Source organism: Rhinatrema bivittatum, chromosome 13 (assembly GCF_901001135.1).
Source record: "Rhinatrema bivittatum chromosome 13, aRhiBiv1.1, whole genome shotgun sequence".
Classification (NCBI taxonomy): domain Eukaryota; kingdom Metazoa; phylum Chordata; class Amphibia; order Gymnophiona; family Rhinatrematidae; genus Rhinatrema; species Rhinatrema bivittatum.
Genome location: NC_042627.1, coordinates 78453793 through 78472160, shown reverse-complemented (window position 1 = coordinate 78472160; position 18368 = coordinate 78453793). Strand labels below are relative to the sequence as shown.

General features: G+C 43.4%; 1 protein-coding gene across 2 annotated transcripts; it reads left to right on the top strand.

Annotated features, from left to right (window-relative positions):
- Positions 1 to 1152: 1152 nt before the first annotated feature.
- On the top strand, positions 1153 to 18140 carry LOC115075330 (uncharacterized protein HI_0077-like). Of its 2 annotated transcripts, XR_003852471.1 has the most exons (13): positions 1153 to 1416; positions 4615 to 4703; positions 6261 to 6379; positions 7153 to 7255; positions 9655 to 9755; positions 11373 to 11522; positions 12314 to 12481; positions 12564 to 12633; positions 13960 to 14038; positions 14422 to 14575; positions 15284 to 15388; positions 17067 to 17294; positions 17463 to 18140. XR_003852471.1 is itself a non-coding variant. In XM_029575626.1 (12 exons), the coding sequence occupies exons 1-12, from the start codon at positions 1310 to 1312 to the stop codon at positions 17151 to 17153; spliced, it is 1332 nt and encodes a 443-aa protein (XP_029431486.1). In that variant the 5' UTR covers positions 1153 to 1309; the 3' UTR covers positions 17154 to 18140. The 2 variants fall into 2 exon arrangements, 1 of the variants encoding a protein (XP_029431486.1); XM_029575626.1 differs by having other exon boundaries at positions 17067 to 18140.
- The last annotated feature ends 228 nt before the right edge of the window (positions 18141 to 18368 follow it).

Sequence of the window (18368 nt, the reverse complement as noted above, 5' to 3'; positions counted from 1 at the left end):
TTTGATCACTATTGCCAAGTGGCTCCAATACCATTACCTCTTACACCAAATCCTATGTTCCACGAAGGATAAGATCTAAAATAGCTCCTTATGTCAGTTTCTGAACAAGCTGCCCCATGAAGCAAATAGGAAGGATGATGTTTTGAATAATTTTAAGTCCCGATGCTTTAGCAAAATGTGTGCAGGCAAGAAATCTAGATGTTTAAGCTCATAATGATTCTGTTGTGGCTGAAACTGTTATGCAATCGGAGCTGAAAATTTGCAGTGATTTCTCAAACCTGATTGATCAGGCTCTGTAATATTTTATAACAAATAGGAATAAGTAGACCTTATCTGCAATTATTTATGTTTCCTCCAAAAGCTAATTATTAGGGAAGCTTACTAATTTGGCAACACAGTAGTAAAGATTACAATTATCCCAGTATTGACTGGGTAAATGTCACATCATGACCATGACAGGGAGGTAAAGTTTCTAGAAGAAACACATAATTCTTGAGCCCACTCTTCAGCTCTCTACATCTTATGATTAAATTGATCTAAAGAGCCTTCTAGACACTAAATTATTCATAAAATCTTTTTTAAAAATTAGTAGCGTACCGCCCACTTGTAATTTCACGATGGTCCATCTCTATTTTTGGCCCTAAATAGAAATTGAAGACTCCTTCATGTCTTTCTTCAGTCTCATTACATCGGAGACTCCTTAGAGATTAGGAAGTAAGCTGTAAGGTAGAGCCCCCGCTGCAGTTACCATCATAGCTAACGGAATGGGGTGCACCACAAAGGCCATAGCCCTACCAACTTTTTGTCCCACATGGTATCAGCGACTAGGCAGTTAGGTAGGTTTATTTGCTCCTACCCCCAACTAAAAGATATTCCACTGTCCTTGCCCACTATGAAACGGTGCAAAGGACAGCACGCCAGCCTTCCTTAAACAGGACTGTAAACTTACAGCGTCACACTTCAATTTTAATTTTTTGGAAATAAAAAATTATTTCAGAAAGGTGCACACAAAACGAAGAGCACCTTCTATTAGGGGAGTACAGAATAAGTCCTTTTCATGCCAAAACCTTTGTGATAACTGAAAGCCGGGCGTGAAAGTAGAAAGGTTGCGTTGGATGAGACACCCAGGCAACGAAAGCCTCTGTCAGCCAGCCTGAGCCGCGCTGCCACTGCCACCCTCTCCTCTTCCGGCTCTGACGGATTTCCGGCGGGGAGCGGAAGTGACGCAGGGAAGCTTGCCCGCGGTCCCCTAGAGACCTGCTGCGCGTTGCTAGGGAGGAGGCATCTGCTCTTCCCGTGGCCGATTCTGATGGAGGGCTTTCAGGAGGAATTAGTATGCGCCCTGAGGGACGTGGTGAGCGGCAGTAACTGGCAATGTGTGGGCGAGAAAGAGAAATCCCGACTGGGCTGCACCAAGTAAGAGCTCCTGGGAGAGCCCGAGGGCATTAAAGGGGGTTTAAAAGGAGCAGGGCAAGGAGGGGCGATGCATGGAGGAGTGATGTATGCAAGGGGAGCAGGGCATAAAGTGCTGGATATGATATGAAGGGAGCAGGGCATGGAGCCAAGGGTATGAAGGGAGCCGGGCATGGAGGAGCGATGCATGCAAGGGGAGCACAGGGCATAAAGTGCTGGATATGAAGGGAGCAGGGTATGGAGCTAAGGGTAATGGAACTGTGGGTATGAAGGGAGCCAGGCATGAAATAGATATGAAGGAAGCAGAGCACAGAGCCGACAGGTATACAAGGGGGCAGGGCATGGAGCAGTGGATATGAAGAGAGCTGGGTATGGACCGCTAGGGTGTAGAATAGAGCAGGGCATGGAGGGGCAGGAATGTAAGGGACAGCATGAAGTGGTGGATGTGAAGGAAGAGGAGCAGGACTTTTCATGGTGGGCATGGTATGGCGGGATTTGCAAGCAGCACATATGGAGTAGTGGTTATGATGGGGATTAGAATGACCAAAGGGCTCCGGGTCATTAAGGACAGAGTAAGCCACTCCTGGTTTTGCCCATTTGCATTCATAGTCTTATAGAGAAATCAGAACTGCAAGGCCATGTATTCAATGTATTCATGTATTCAATGGAACAACAACCAGGACTGGCTCAGTTTGTGCTTGATGACCTGGAGCCATGCAACTATGTGTAATATAATTTAACCTGAATTCAAATTCAACAAATAATGTATAATGTGTGAGAGATCCAAATCATACAGAGACCATTTCTCCTGTAGGATATATTTCAACTATAAAGAATCAGAAACCTATGATTTTGAATCTTAAACACCTGCACTCATTTGCACATCTGCTTTGATTCATTCATATCATCTATCATAACTCTGCACATAAAAATCAAAATAATATTAAAAGTTAAATCAAATTTTTAGAAACATACAAATGTCATGTTTATTATTAAGACTTTGTATTAGCCACGATTAAAGGTTACAAATAAGCTACTGTTTTATTATTGCTTCAGTCTGCATACCATTGCCTTTGCCCATGGTTGGAAAATGTCATTAATTCCTGTTTTAATCATCCTTCTCTCTAATGATTAAATAAAACCAGTTGACTTGATCTTCAAATAAAATAGGTTTAACAGGCACTGGCTAAACTGGATGGGCCGGTCCTTTTACTGCAGTGGTCCACTACTGACCAAAATTAAACTAAAACAGGAGATTCAAGTAGAGCCATAAATTAGTAAAATCAGATGGAAGGCAATGACTGCTGTCATGGATAAAAGGCGAGATGAAAGAGGCTATTATACCAAAAAACATCTTTTCAAAAAATGGAAAGAGGATCCAGGTGAAGAAAATAGGAAAAAGCATAAGCACAAATAAATGTGATGAAAAACATTCTTAAGACAGACAAAAAGAGAATTTGAAAATAAATTTGCCATAGAAGCAAAAACTCATAATGATACATTTTTCAAATACATCCAAAGCAGAAAGCCTGTCATGGAGTTGGTTGGACCATTAGATGATTGAGGGGTAAAAGGGGCACTTAGGGAGGAGAAGGCCATAGAGGAAATATTAAATAAATTCTTTTCTTCAGTGTTTACTGAGGAGGATGTTAGGTAGATATCCATGCTGGAAATGATATTTATTGGTGAATATTTAGAGAAACTGAAAAAAATCACGGTGAATCTGGAAGATGTAATAAGGCAGGTTGACAAACTAAAGAGTAGCAAATCACAGAATCAGATGGTATACACCCCAGAATTCGGAAAGAACTCTAAAAATGAAATGGAAGACCTAGTACTTGAAATTTGTAATCTATCTTTAAAATCTTCTGTTGTACCTGAAGAATGGAAGATGGCCAGTGTAACCTCTATAATTAAAAAGGGATCCAGGGGTGATCGGGGAATCTATAGACTGGTGAGCCTGACTTCAGTGCCGGGAAAAATCTTGGAAATTGTTATAAAGAATAAAATTACAAAACATTTAGATAGACATGGTTTAATGGGACACAGCCAATAATAGATTGTAGTTACATAATGTTAGGTTCCATATTTTTTTGGTTCCACCACTGAAGAAAAAGATCTAGGCATCATCATGGATAATACTGTATGTTGAGATCCTCGGCTCAGTGTGTGGCGGCGGTTAAAAAGCAAACAAAATGCCTTCAAGTTGATATTCATTTCCAGTGACCCGGTGGACTTGGTTTTTCCGAGATCAGTTCTGACAGCAGTTTCCTTGATACTATTCATCTACCTTGTCTTTGTCTTCAAATGCCTTCAATGAAATAATAATACACACAAAGTATTTTTCAATGGACAGGAAGTTTCCGTTGACGAGGGTAGGCTGAGGAGTAACATAAGGAAGTATCTGGTCGCAGAAGAAGTGGTAGATATATCGGACTGCCTCCTAATGGAGGTGGTGGAGGCCAAAATAGTAAGAGAATTTAAGAAATTGTGGGATAAGCACCGAGGTGCTTTAGATATGAGGATGTGAGAGTAAACCTTGGGGCAAGTCAAGTCTCCCTTTTGTCACTTGATTACTAGAACTTGACCATGAAACCCTAGCTTCAATCCTCCAGACTTCCACTCATTAACTCTGCTTCCTCTGTACTAGATGCCTGCCTTTTATCAATGCTCTCTAAGGCCCCTGGCAGTCCCTCACCACTGCTATACCTTAAGCTACTCCTTTGGTCACTCCTACAATCCCCTTTGACCTCTAACCACCTCCTTTGCTTAGTGCAGACCTGAACGCCAATGTATAGTAATTCTGTTGTAAATTTGATTGTAATCTGCCTTAAAACCAGCTTAATTAAAGGCAGAATATCAAACTTTTATAAATAAATAAGTCAAATGAGAGATGATTACCCAAGGTCTCTTTCTTGTTTGAGGCACATCAGTATTTAGTTCCAAAACCCTTGAGCAATCCTGAAGCTTTTTCAGACCCCTTTTGTTTCTCCTTCATCTTTGGTGTCCTCCCTGTCGCAGAGCTAGAATTGTAAACAAATTTTATCTGTGGCAGTGTTGTCCACCAAAGCTCTATCTCCTACAAATACATGTAAAAAACAGCAGTAACAAGCTTCCCTAATATGATACAAAGGCAAAAGCTAACCCCCAGTAATCCATAATATTCATGAACATACTGAGTGTGCTTTCTCTGTTCTGCAGACTGTACTCGGAGGACGGGGAACACATAGTTTTAATCCACTTGGAGGGTGATGGATTCTATGCAATGGGTTCTGCCTGCCCCCATGAAGGTATGCTGAATGTCTGATTACTAAACGCTTGCAGAATATTTAGTTACAGGAACAGTTCTGGGAGATTTACAAGCAGAAACAGAAGGTCCTATAGCATTTGTCCAGGTCATTTATTCTACAGTTTTTGCACACAGGTCATTTATCTTATAATTTTTGCAGGCGGGTCATATATCCTTAGTTTTGTACACAGGTCATTTATCCTATAGTGTTTGAAGACAGGTCATTTATCCTATACTTTTTACACACAGGTCATTTATCCTATAGTTTTTGCAGATGGGTTATATATCCTATAGTTTTTGCACACATGTCATTTATTCTGTAGTTTTATATGTGGGTCGTTTATCCTATAGTTTTTGCAGACGGGTTATATAATGTATAGTTTTTGCACACTGGTCAGTTATCCTATAGTTTTTGCATACAGGTCATTTATCCTATAGTACTTGCAGACAGGTTGTTTATCCTATAGTGTTTGCACACAATTAGTTTATCCTATAGTGTTTGGATAAACTACTATAGTTTATCCTATAGTGTGTGTATCCGATAGTGTTTGCAGACAGGTTGTTTATCCTATAGTGTTTGCACACAATTAGTTTATCCTATAGTGTTTGCAGACAGGTTGTTTATCATGTAGTTTTTGAACACAGGTTGTTTATTCTATAGTGTTTGCACACTGGTCAGTTATCCTATAGTTTTTGCAGACAGGTTGTTTATCCTATAGTTTTGCACACAAGTAGTTTATCCTATAGTGTTTGCAGACAGGTCATTTATCCTATAGTTTTGCACACAATTAGTTTATCCTATAGTGTTTGCAGACAGGTCATTTATCCTATAGTTTTGCACACAATTAGTTTATCCTATAGTGTTTGCAGACAGGTTGTTTATCCTATAGTGTTTGCAAACAATTAGTTTATCCTATAGTGTTTGCACCCAGTTTGTTTATCCTATAGTGTTTGCAAACAATTAGTTTATCCTATAGTGTTTGCACCCAGTTTGTTTATCCTATAGTTTTTGCAGAGAGTCTTATAAGCTGGAAATGTTGCAAGAACTCCTGCTCTTTCTTCTCTCTCTCTGCTCCATATCAACTGTTGTGCCAGGCCCTACGTACCTAAAACAACACAGAGGCTGCTGGCACTGTGCAGGCGTATTGAGGTGTAAGCTTTTGAGGAGAAGAATCCGTTTTCTCAGCTACAACTGACAAACTAGACTTCTCCTCCAAAGCTGATGCCTCTGTAAATCTGTGAGTGTACAAGATGCCACCGGCTTCTGTGTTGTCTTTGCTGCTACAGATTACCATGGCTCCCCCTCTGGAAGTTCAGTGTACCTAGGAAGATTTACATGTCCTGAAGAATAAGTGTTAACAATAAAGCAGTTACTGCCCCTCTGGATGCTGAAAAAAAGTAGGCTTGATTGTAAATCTAGGCTACCCTGACATTGCAGGCAGCTTATGTGAAAGAATGAATCAGCTGGAGGTGCTGCAAGCGCATCTTCTGCTTATTTAGCAAAGAAACTGCTGCTTGAGCTGTGCTTCTGTTCAAAGGTTTCTCTTTATTCTGCTAGGAGGCCCTCTTGAGCTGGGCGATATTGAAGACCTGGGCAATGGGAACATAGTTCTGAGCTGTCCTTGGCATGACTTTGAATTCAGTTTGATAGATGGATCTTCTTCATCTGATTTACAGGTAGCCCTGACCATGGCTTTTGGAGCACTTTGACAAAGGAAAAGTAGGAACACAGAGATCAATATTCAAAAACCACATTAAATACATATAAATCAATGAATTTAGACAGATAACTGAAAAGTTACCCAGTTATATTGAGAGCCACATAAGTTGGGGGCTTTCCAGGGGTGGGCGGGAGGCGTTTCCGGGCGGAGCAGAGTTAGCTACATAAGTTAGCTGGTTAGACATAGCTGCCTAACTTTAAGATAGCCGGGTACATTCAGCGATATATTTATCCGGCTAACTAGTCGAGCCGCACAGCAGCTGAAAATGGACCTCACAGAAGCTAATCGGTTTTTTAGTTTTGTGCTGGGATTTGGAAGTTGTATAATAAACTATGGCAGAAGTGCTGTCTACGTTCCCAGAAGTGACGCTCCTTCCACGTCACGGGTGGTACTTGTCCACAAGACGTGTCAGGACTCAGGTGCACTAGTTTGCAGAGCCAGTATAAGAAATTCATTAAATCTAGTTTGATTTCTGTTGTCTTCTATGAGTGCTGCTCACCTAGCCATTTTATAATTTTCTGACAGCACACTAGATAGATTTGAAGGACCCAAACAGACTTTAAAATGCAGATTGCAAGTGTTAAATAGCTGAGCAGTTGTATTCATGGTGTCCTGAAGATTTGTACAATGTAAAATGATATTACTCATTAAAGATTCTCTGGGGGGGGATTTTTCAGGGAATCCTGTATTGATAGCTGTGAAATGTTGCTTTTGATGATTGCCCAACAGAACCAAGTGTATGAGGTTAAGGTGCTGGATGGCAAGGTGTATGTCCGGACCCAGAGCACGCTGTCTCGCAGCCCCTTCAAGACGTCCAACCTTCCTCAGTGTGGTAAGGAGTTCCTCTAGACAAATATTTAGAAAACTTAGGCACCCGCCACAACTGTTTAGGAGCTAGGGAATTTGTGCTCACTTTTTTGAAGGGGAGGGGGATAGTTTTTTCAACATTTTTTGTCTATATTTAGTTTTTTTTTTTTTGGGGGGGGTGACCTTTTTGCTTCTTTTCCTTTTGGATTATTTTGCGCTCTCCTTACCTCTCCTGGCACTCTCCTCTTCTCTCCTCCCTCCCTGCGTCCAAGCACTCTCCTTATCCCTCTTTCTCACTCCCTGCTTCTAGACACTGTCTTGCCCATCCCACCTCCCACCTCCCTCTGCCCAGCAATAGGACCTCACCACCAACCCCCACAGCTTTCTGCAACCTGGGCCTGCCAACAGCAAACAGCAGTCACCAGTTCTCCCCAGCCCAGGATCACCATTCTGTTGGATGCCAGGACACACATTTTAGGTGACCTGGTACCTGGGAGTTTTCCCGTCGTGCTGAATGGACTTTATCCTGCTGGCTAAAGATTTTTGATTGCGGTGCAGGAATTAACAATAGAACTGTGCACATGAAAGGCAAATAGGAGGCTTTTTGCAGTTTGTCAGAGCTGATGGATAATTCACTGCCACCAGCAGCACCAAGCAGTAATTTCAGCTGGGGAAGTCCATAGATTCCATTCCATGCCTTGCTGGGTTTTAATCTGTTTTCTGGTGATACTTTGGCTTGGTAAAATGAGAATCTGAAGGTCTCTAAAAGATGAGTTTTATCTTACTCTTGCATGTTGTCACCTGCTTTACATGTCATGTTGTATGTCTGTTTTTCAAATGTCGAAGTTTCAGGGCAGGGACTGGGGTTCATTTACAGCAGCTGCACAGGAAGTGACACAGCAGGATGGGCCAATCCTCACCCCAGTGATGAGCAAATGGCAGCCATTTTCCCATTCCCCTTATACTAACCTTGATGATGTTTCATTTTAACTAACAAACGAGCAGTGACTGGAATTAAGGCTATTGACTCTATGCACTAATAAACTTGCTTTGATGTGGACAACATCGCGTGAAACACGCAGCAGTGTTCATCAGCACATAGCTTGTCTTTGTGCACCAGGAATAAATAAGCCATGGCTATTGTTCATTAAGAGGTGAATTTTAAGAGTTGCTAATGTTAAAAGGCCCCTATACGTGAATATCTGCACATGCGCGAGCCACCCAATACATGGAAAAAGGGGTGGAGCTAGTGTGTGTTAGTGTCGCTCCGGGCAGGGCCAACATTTACACATGTAAATATAGATTTTAAATCCCGTGCCCGCAGTGTGCATTGGGCTGTTACCTGCACTTATTTACTTCTGCTTTTGATGAGGTGTAAGTCATTTTGGGCATAAATTGACTGGGTGAAGTGGGGAGCATGCAGGCTGAAGAACCAGGAGGGAGATAGACTGGGCAAACTGGCTATTTCCTTAGCTGCACGCATTAAAGCCAACAAATTCTTAAGGAAGATACGTTTACTCGTGTAACCACTTAAAATTAGAAGCACAGATACGCACGCTAGGTATATTTTAAATCATATGCATGCACCTGCATGGACGATTTAAAATTCCTGTGTATGTGTTCTTTTGCTCATTCATTCTAATAACAAGCAAAGCAGCATTTCCTCTTGTCAGAGAACATGTACTCTTGTGTATTTCTGGCTGCTTAACCTCCCTATCAGTTAAAAACTCCTGTAAAAAAATCTGAGCCACTAACATCCAGACGTGCCCTGGTGATCCCACAGCCTGTCAAGGATTCCCTTCAGGATATCCCCAGTGAATATACCTGAGGGAAATAGTAGCGGTGTATGTGCATTGATTGCTGATGCTAGCATGCTGCAAGAGACTTCAGATGAGATCAGTCGTGTAGGGACCTTTGTTTTCACTTTCTATTTTATTTTGCCTGGGAATTTCAATGTTAGAATTAAAAAGAAAGAAGTAGAAAAACGGCTTTTCCACTGATTTTTCTCCTGTTTGTCATATCGGTCATTTTCCCACTGTCTTTTTTTGTTCTAACCCTGAAATTCCCAGGCAAAATAAAATAAAAGCTGTCAATGAAGGTCCCTAGTCATGTGACACTAGTCCATTCTTTCTTCCTCTCCCAGGTGGGAGAAGTGCAGCACAAGAAAAACAAGCATGGGAAAATTGAATTTGGTCGTTTTTAGAACTGTTTCCTTTTAGTGAAGTATTTCCTGTTAAATGTGTTTAAGAGAGCACAGCACACTGGCCACTGCTGGGCTCATTGGACCTTGCTTTGACCCAGACTGTTCTTGTGCTCATTGTCTGAGGACAGCAGCCCATGTTAACATTTTCTCTAGCACAGACTTGTAGTTGATGCCAAGTGAAATCCTTGGACTTGTTGAAATCAACCAAAATTATTTTGCAGTTACAGATACGCCTTCAGAAAGCTCGCAGTCGTGCAGTTCAGACAGCACGCTTTGTTACTGGGCTGCTAAGATACTTTGCACTCCAGATCCTGAAGAGAAAGTAAGATCTATTCATTCTTGTTTCAATCCTGCTTCATAAGTTTGTACATTTATTACTGAAAGGTTTGAGGATATGAAACACCTTCTTTCAGTTACACTTTAAGGCAAGGATTCTCCTCCCTGTCACCGCTTCTACTCATAATAACACAGTCGCCCAGTTATCCCCATTCACTGTGTCACCACAGACCCTATTTTCTTTGTGGTTATCATGCAATTTAATCACAAGTTGTGATTTCAGATTTCCCCTTCACATTTTTTCATGATTCATTGCCTTCCAGTTTTAGTAAAAATGTTTCAAAAAACCAAAATGCACTAGATTTTCAAATGATAAAACAGCAATTGGGTGGCTGAATGGTAGTGCTGCATCCTCTAATACAAATGGACCTGGGTTCGATTCCGAGTCTGCTGCAGAGGTTGCACAGGGCTGTGGGAGAGGGAGCCACAGTCACTGTGCAACAGCAACACCTAGTGACTGGTTTTAGGATCTAAGAGCCCTGGAGCATATCCCCTGGTCCAGGACTGTCGCTGCAGTGGCTGGATTAAGGTGAGTTAGGCGCAAGTCAGACCAGTATTGCAAGCAGACTTATGCGCGTAAGGCACACCAGTATTGCAAGCAAACGTAGGTGCGCAAGTCAGACCAGTATTGCAAGCGGACTTACGCACGTAAGGCACACCAGTATTGCAAGCGAACTTAGATGCACAAGTCAGACCAGTATTGCAAGCGGACTTATGCGCGTAAGGCACACCAGTATTGCAAGCAAACGTAGGTGCGCAAGTCAGACCAGTATTGCAAGCAAACGCAGGTGCGCAAGTCAGACCAGTATTGAAAGCAGACTTACACGTGTAAGGCACACCAGTATTGCAAGCAAACGCAGGTGCGCAAGTCAGACCAGTATTGAAAGCGGACTTACGCACGTAAGGCACACCAGTATTGCAAGCAAACGTAGGTGCGCAAGTCAGACCAGTATTGCAAGCAAACACAGGTGCGCAAGTCAGACCAGTATTGCAAGCAGACTTACACGTGTAAGGCACACCAGTATTGCAAGCAAATGCAGGTGCGCAAGTCAGACCAGTATTGCAAGCGGACTTATGCGCACAAGTCACACCAGTACTGCAAGCAAACTTAGGTGTGCAAGTCACACCAGTATTGTAAGCGGACTTACATGTGCAAGGCATACCAGTATTGCAAGCGGAATTATGCGCACAAGTCACACTAGTATTGCAAGCGGACTTACACGCACAAGTCACACCAGTATTGTAAGCGGACTTACATGTGCAAGGCATACCAGTATTGCAAGTGGAATTATGCGCACAAGTCACACCAGTACTGCAAGCGGACTTACAAGCACAAGTCACACCAGTATTGTAAGCAGACTTACACTTGCCAGGTACACCAGTATCGCAAATGGACCTATGTACACAAGTCACACCAATATTGCAAGTGGACTTATGTACGTAAGTCCACTCTGAAATTATTCCACCAAATCCCACAAGTTATACCTGCTATTTTATGCACACAATTTTCTGATGTGAAATTTTACAAAATGTGCACGAAAATCACACCCAGTCTCTCTTTGAAAATGACTCCATTAATGTGTCCTGTCAATCTGTTGTCAAGGCCACGCTGACACATCAAGTGCAAGAGTTCTGGGATGCTGGGAAGATCACAGAAATTGGACAGATCACACCTCCAGCACACCCCAGCAGGCAAGCGGATCTTAATGTAGTGCAGCCAGGGAGAATCAAGAGAGGAAAAGGAGGCATGATGGTGAGCCTGGGGGGAGGAGAGACTGCATGTTTGCCCTACACTAAGAACAGGCCAGCAGCCACACTCGGGATTATAACTACATTATAGACAGATTTCTTCAACTTTTAAGCAAGTTTCTTTGTATAAAGAATTTTATTTTCATTAAAATGCACTAAAAGCACACTTAGAAAGTGCAATATTCCTGTTAACTGGAAAGCAGTCCAGGAGAACAGCTTGTATTGAAATTTTTCACATCCAGAGCAGAATGCTGTGGGGTACAGGATGTAATTCAAAGCAAACGCTTTGCATAGCAGTAAACTGGAAAAGAGTGCAGATTTAATTGGCATGCTGGCCCTGTACTGTACAAAACGCAAGAGAAACGTATTGTGTTTTGACAAATCAGTCAGAAAACCATCATCCCTGTCTGGCTTTCTTTCCATTTTACCCTCGGTGTGCATGGCAGTAATTCAACGTTATCGTATAGCACGATATGGATTGATTCCAGCCTTCCAAAATTGTTATGTTCAGGAAAAGCTCAGCTTGTGGTTTTGTAAAGCTATTGTAATAGGGCTGAATATTATTTAGAGATTTATTTTAAAGTTTTATGACATCGTATCCGTGCATTACAGCACTAATATGACCACAGCAACGTGGCCCCACTGGCCAGTCGGATTAGAGTTGCTGAGAAGCAGTTTCACAGTGGTTGCCCACCGTTACAGTATCTTCCAGTCTTAGAACGAGAGAGTAACTCTGCGCCCGCCTCATTCCCCCGGCATTGACTGCAGTTTGTTTTCTCCTCTTGCATGACTCAGGCTAGCAGGATAGCACTGCTGCACTCGCTTGCAAATATCAAGCAGTCGGCCATAGATCTCTCTTGGGACATCATCGTGCACTTTGCAACGTTCAGGCTGCAGAACGGAAAACGACTTCCCCGAGAATTCTTTACGGACTTTGTCAAGGTAGCCGTGGACGCGGCTGAGGTGAGAATCCCCAGAAGCGTACACTTTCAGGAGATGTGCCTCTGACGGGCTTGACGCGTTAACGGTGCTCTTCCTCCCTCAGCACTTCAAACTACTGCAGAAAAGGCTACTGGAACTGGGCAGTTTTTTTGGCGCTCTTCCTGTACACAACGGTAAGCGCTGTGACATTTTGTTCTTTAACTGCCTGGTTTCTTCACTATTTTAATTAGAAGGTTTTTGACAATGGATCTTTAGTTTTCTCCGAAACCTGTAAATCTCCATGGTAAAATGTCACCAGCCTTGAGGATTAGAGGCAGCACTGTGCACTGTAGAGCAGTGAATCCTGTGGGGCCAGCAGTGTACTCGAGGGGGAGGACTGACAGCTTCTTTTAAAAATATCTGTTGCATGCTTATTTTAACACGTTCTAAGCGAGTTACAGTACAGAAGAAGAAGAAATGACCACACAAACAACTATCCCACTTTACAAAAAAAATAGAATAAAATTATACTGCAGGAGTATCTCCTGCTGGAGTCTTGGAGGATGCTGGCATGTGGCAGGTGGACTGCAGTGCCTTTGTGGGCTGGGATCTTTGGAGAGAAAATGCCCCGGGGGTCACACTGTTTCCAGCGGGGCTCATCCCGGCTGCTCTGCCTCTGTGGCATAGATTTACAGGGTACCTGTGGGGTGTAGGTGCTCTCTCAGAGGATGTCAAGGCTTAGGGCCAAAGAAGACGAGAGATGCTGGACAGGAACGCCTGAACACCGGCTGCGCTGCAGCTGCACAGTGGTTAACACTTGGTGTTCTGGAAAGGGCACGGGAATGCACAAATAAAGCCGTGAGTGAGCTCTTGTCACTGGACTGACTCAGTACGTCTGTGTCTAGATGCTGAGAACTTGTGATACATACAATCTTTCAGGAAAGCTGTTTTCTGTTCAGTTTTAAGGTTAGTGCAACAGGAGCGCTCCTTTCTCTGCCCAGCGCCCTCAGCACAGCAGCCGAGTACAGGAGGGGCCATAATTATAACTGACCTCGAATATCACAGAAGAGTGAACCCATGTGGATAGTTGTTTGACCTCTGGTGTGCGTGGACTCTTCTGTTAGAGTGCTTTACACCCCCAGGGGAGCACATCAGCCTGGCCAAATTTGGGTTGGCAGCTGGAACACAACTATAAGCTGTGGAGTTAAGGTCAGAGCATGATGTTCCTTTTGCTTAAGTACCGAGGACCTAAAAGTAGGGGGAATAATCTACTAGCAGAGCATGGATAGGTGGCCTTGGGTAGTAGCTTTGCTACTGACGTTCAGTGTGACCTTAAAAAGACCTCTCTAGCATCTTGTGATAATTTAACCGCCTGCTTGATGGTAATATTGTTCTCGGTCTCTTCAAGCCTGTTTCTGTGGCCGTATTTCTTGGTATCCTATGTGTTTATAGTGTTCCCCAGCGATGGCTGCATCCGTGTTGGAAAGTGCTAAATGTAAATACTCTTTTTATTTTGCCAGGTTTGTGGCAGTCTGCTGCAGATACCGCCCATGATCTTCTCGCCCGCTTAGCCATTGTACATATGGTGCAGGAAGCCAGGTAAAGGCGATTTCAGAGTCTCTCCCTCCCTCCCTCTTCCCTTTTACATAAAACTAAAGATGCAAACCGTCCCGTTCCCCTTTCCTGCAGCTTTGCTGGTGATCTTTGGTGTGGAAGGGCTAAGTCCGTATTCACATCATCTGCATGCAGGGCCTGGGCTGGCAGTGCAGGTTCTCTTTACTTCAGTCCACAAACCCTTTTTCAATTGAAATGGTGATTCTTGTAATTGTATTTGAAAGTGAGGTTTGTAATAGGAATAATTTGGGGTTTTGGTCCTGCCTTCTGCCATCGTTGCTGTGTTCTTTTCTTTTTTATCTTCTGCTGCTGGTCTTTGCTAGATATGAGCTGACCACGTGTGCTGCTCTTCTTCTCTTTCCCTGTAGAGGTTTAGACCTTCACCCCCAGACTCTGAATCGATTTGCCATGCAGGCAGATGAGGCGTCTGTCAAACTGCTGGAACCTATCTACAGGGATGAAATAACCCATGTGGCCTTTGGCCTGAAATGGTTCACATATGTTTGCAGCAAGGAGGATCGGGTACATCCGTTTTATTCATCTTTACAGCCCCTCCACACGAGATGGCATGTCTGAGCGACTTTGCGATTAGCAGGGGTCACCGTGGCTGCCTTCCCTCTCTCCCCGGGCTCCAGCGTATCACCTCTGCGACCTGCCCAAACCCTTCTGCTTGCATTGGACAGGACGTCCTAAGGGTTTCATACAGCATGCCTCTGACCTGAGCACAGTCCTGTACTTCTCTGTCCCTTTGCTGACCCGTTACTGTGTAAAAATCAAACGTTCAATGTGCATGAGAGCTCTGTGACATGCAAATACAGAGGTCCAAATCATTTTTTTAGTGACCTACTTTCCTACAAGAATACAGGCCTTCTAAGATCATGATGTCTGTCTCTCTATATACCCGCCCCTCCAAAAAACCAACAACTTTTGAACTGTTCATCCAGATTCCTGCCATGGACTGTAGCGCATCCAATGGACCTCTGCCCACCTGAGCTCTAATCCTTGAAAACAGGTCTATTCACTTCAAATGTAATCTCGGGGAGATCAGAGTACAGTGTGAGTGCTCTGCCATTGGTTAGCAGTCCTAATCATATGCAAATTTCTGAACTAAAAATGGAATCTAGGCCTCATGAAATGTTCTCGCGCCTCCTTCCCTGTCTCCTGGGTGGAGGTAACGAGGACTGGCATGTTAGCTGAGCAGTAATTCTCCATCCTTATTCTTGCTCTTAGGACTGTCTATCCACATTCCTCGAGCTCGTGCCAAAGTACTTCAGAGGAAACCTGAAGCCTCCTTTCAGTGCTGCCGGCAGACAATGCGCAGAGATGACAGAGGAGGTACAGGGCTTCCGAGCCTCACTTTACGTATGGTGAACATCGGGGATCCTCACATGGAGTTTTATCTGAGGAGGGGGTTCTTACTAGCGCTGTACCTCAGGGATCAGTTCTTGAACCGCTTCTTTTCAACATTTTTGTGAGCGACATAACGGAAGGGTTGCCGGGAAAGGTTTGTCTTTTTCTCGAAGATACCAAAATCTGAAACAGGGTGGACAGCCAGGCAGATGTGGAAAAATTGAGGCGGGATCTAGCAAACCTTGAGGAATAGTCTAAGATCTGGCAGCTAAGATTCAATGCTAAAAAATGCAGAGTAGTACATTAAGGCTGCAAAACCCAAGGGAGAGGTGCAGTATTGGAGGTGAAATTCTTCTAAGCACAAAGGAAGAGCGGGATCTGAGGGGGATTGTATCTGATGACCTTAAGGTGGCCAAACAGGTGGATAAAGCGATGGTGAAAGCCAGAGAGATGCTTGGCTGCCTAGGGAGAGGACTGATCAGCAGAATAGGGAGGTGACACTGCCCCTGTATAGGTCCCTGGTGAGACCTCACTGGGAATACTGAGTACAGTTCTGGAGGCCTCACCTTCACAAGGATATAAACAGGATGGAGTCGCTCCAGAGGGAGGCCACTGAAATGGTCAGAGGTCTTCCTTCTAAAGCACAGGGGGAGAGACTTAAAGATCTAAACATGCACACCCTGGAGGGAAGGGGAGATAGGGGAGGTATGAGAGAGACATTCAAAGGTTTCCATGCACAGGGGGTGAGCCTTTTACAATGGAAAGGAGGCTCTAGAACGAGAGGTCATGAGATGAGGGTGAAAGGGGGTGGACTCAGGAGTGATCATAGGAAATATTTCTTTACAGAGAGGGTGGTGGATGCATGGAACGGCCTCCCAGTGGAGGTGGTGGAGACAAAAACAGAATCTGAATTCAAAAAAGCCTGGGATAGACACAGGGGATCTGTAAGGAAGTGATGTTAAATTAATTGGACAGATAGACTGGATGGGCCCTGTGGTCTTTTTCATGTTTCTGTCTTTCACAAAAAATCTGATTTACGAGAAATCAGTTTTCCCAATCATATGCCAGAAATGAGCAGCAATGCCATGCACCCTAGAGGCGGCTGCATGGATGTGTCTGAAGTATTGTGCTGTGATGTATTTTGGGACTCATGCTGCTAATATAAGAGGCCGGTATTCAGCACAATTTGGCTGTATAAGTAGGGAACTTATCTGGGTAAGCGGCAGCGCTGACTATCCAGTCCTGGTCAGCAGCTGCCACTTAACTGGATAAGTACTTAGCCAGTTAACTGGATAGCCGGATAAATGATGGGTGGGATAGGAGCATTCTGCGGAGGATCTACTTAGCCGGATAAGTAGCTATATTCAAACTTACCCGGTTAAGTTAGCTGGATAACATTTATTTGGCTAGCTAGTGATTTCTTTGGGGATATTTAGTAGCACTGTGCTGCTGAATATCCCTTGCAAGTTACTGTTGTAAGCTGCTTAGAATACTAGATAATGCAGCATAGACCTTTTTAAATTAATATATAATTGTAAATGATAATTTTGCACATTTTGACTGTGAAGCAAATAAAAAAAAAAAGGGCAGTTGTAAAAATTGAGATTTTATTGGGAACCATTGCTTGTGTACTTTAATTATAATTTAAGTGTTGATGTTCCAGTGGTTCCTGTCTTTGGTGAAGCCAGCTCGTAAGATGAAGTTAGGAAATGAAGACTCAGCCACCACTGAATGTGAGCAGCGTGATTGACCCTAACACCTCTTGGCCTGGCTTTGGGAATGGGCACACGGATTCTGAGCCTTTCCTGTTCATCCCTGGATCAGTGCAGACTCCTGGGAGCCCGTAATCTTCAGGATTGGATAGCCTTTTAAATCTGGGATCTCACCAGGGGTTTGTAATACATCCATAATTTATTCTGATCCTCATCCAGCAAGAAATATTGGGCGATGTGGAGTATTTTATGCTTCTATAAATTCTGAGTCAGTCTGATTGTCTGATCTGGACTTTAAGCATGAGTGTGACAGAAATCATCCTATGTGGGTTTGTATTTCTCCACAGGATGCTTATTGGGAGATTCATCTTTAAATGTCAATCTTTTGGTTTCTGGTAATGGTAACGGTCACTGATGATATGTGTGCCCGAGTCTGAGACCAACATGGAGACCATGACTCACCCAGAATCCTCTGCTGCCTTGGCCTGCTTGCAGTTCTGGCCATGGGAATCTTAAATGCCCTATTGACCCTAATTTGGAGAAACTTCGGGAGACATCTGGACAGCAACAGGAGATGTCAAAAACTTATGATGGAGGGTCATGGGGTCACAAAAAAGCAGAAGGAAAAGATCAGAATCTCACAGGCTAACGTTTCAACTATGGTAAAACCAGAGTCTTGGAAACCTCCCTGAGGGTGAAAAACTGACAGGACAAAGGACTAACAGAAGACTGATGTAAATATCAGGCAAGTGGGCCTCAATTTGGGAGGGGGATCAGGATAACTTGGGTTTAATTCCTCTTGTTTTAACATGAGAAACTGTGTATGTGATACTCCCATAGGTTCATGCAACTTAGGGATTATTGTATGCTTTACCTATAAAAAGCAGCACTGATTGACCTACAGAGAGAGACAGAGCAGTGCTTCTCCTGGGCATCCAGACAGACAGACAGAGAGAACTGCTGTGACTGTACCTCCCAAGGGTACCTGCATTGCTTACTGATTTGCAATAAAAAATTGATATTTGTTTCTGCTAAATTTGGTATGGTATCCTTGTGTTCAGGGTAAGCGCTTAACACTGGATATTATGGAGAATCAACTTGGTGCTATGGTTTAAAAGCAACATTTAAACATGGCCAACCTAAAAATAAAATGGTTCTCTAAATGGTACAGTGCTATGAATTCTAAGGAGGAAAGAACTGAACTTTTAGTAGAAACATTTTCTCCTTCTCTATGGGATTATAAACCAGGAAAT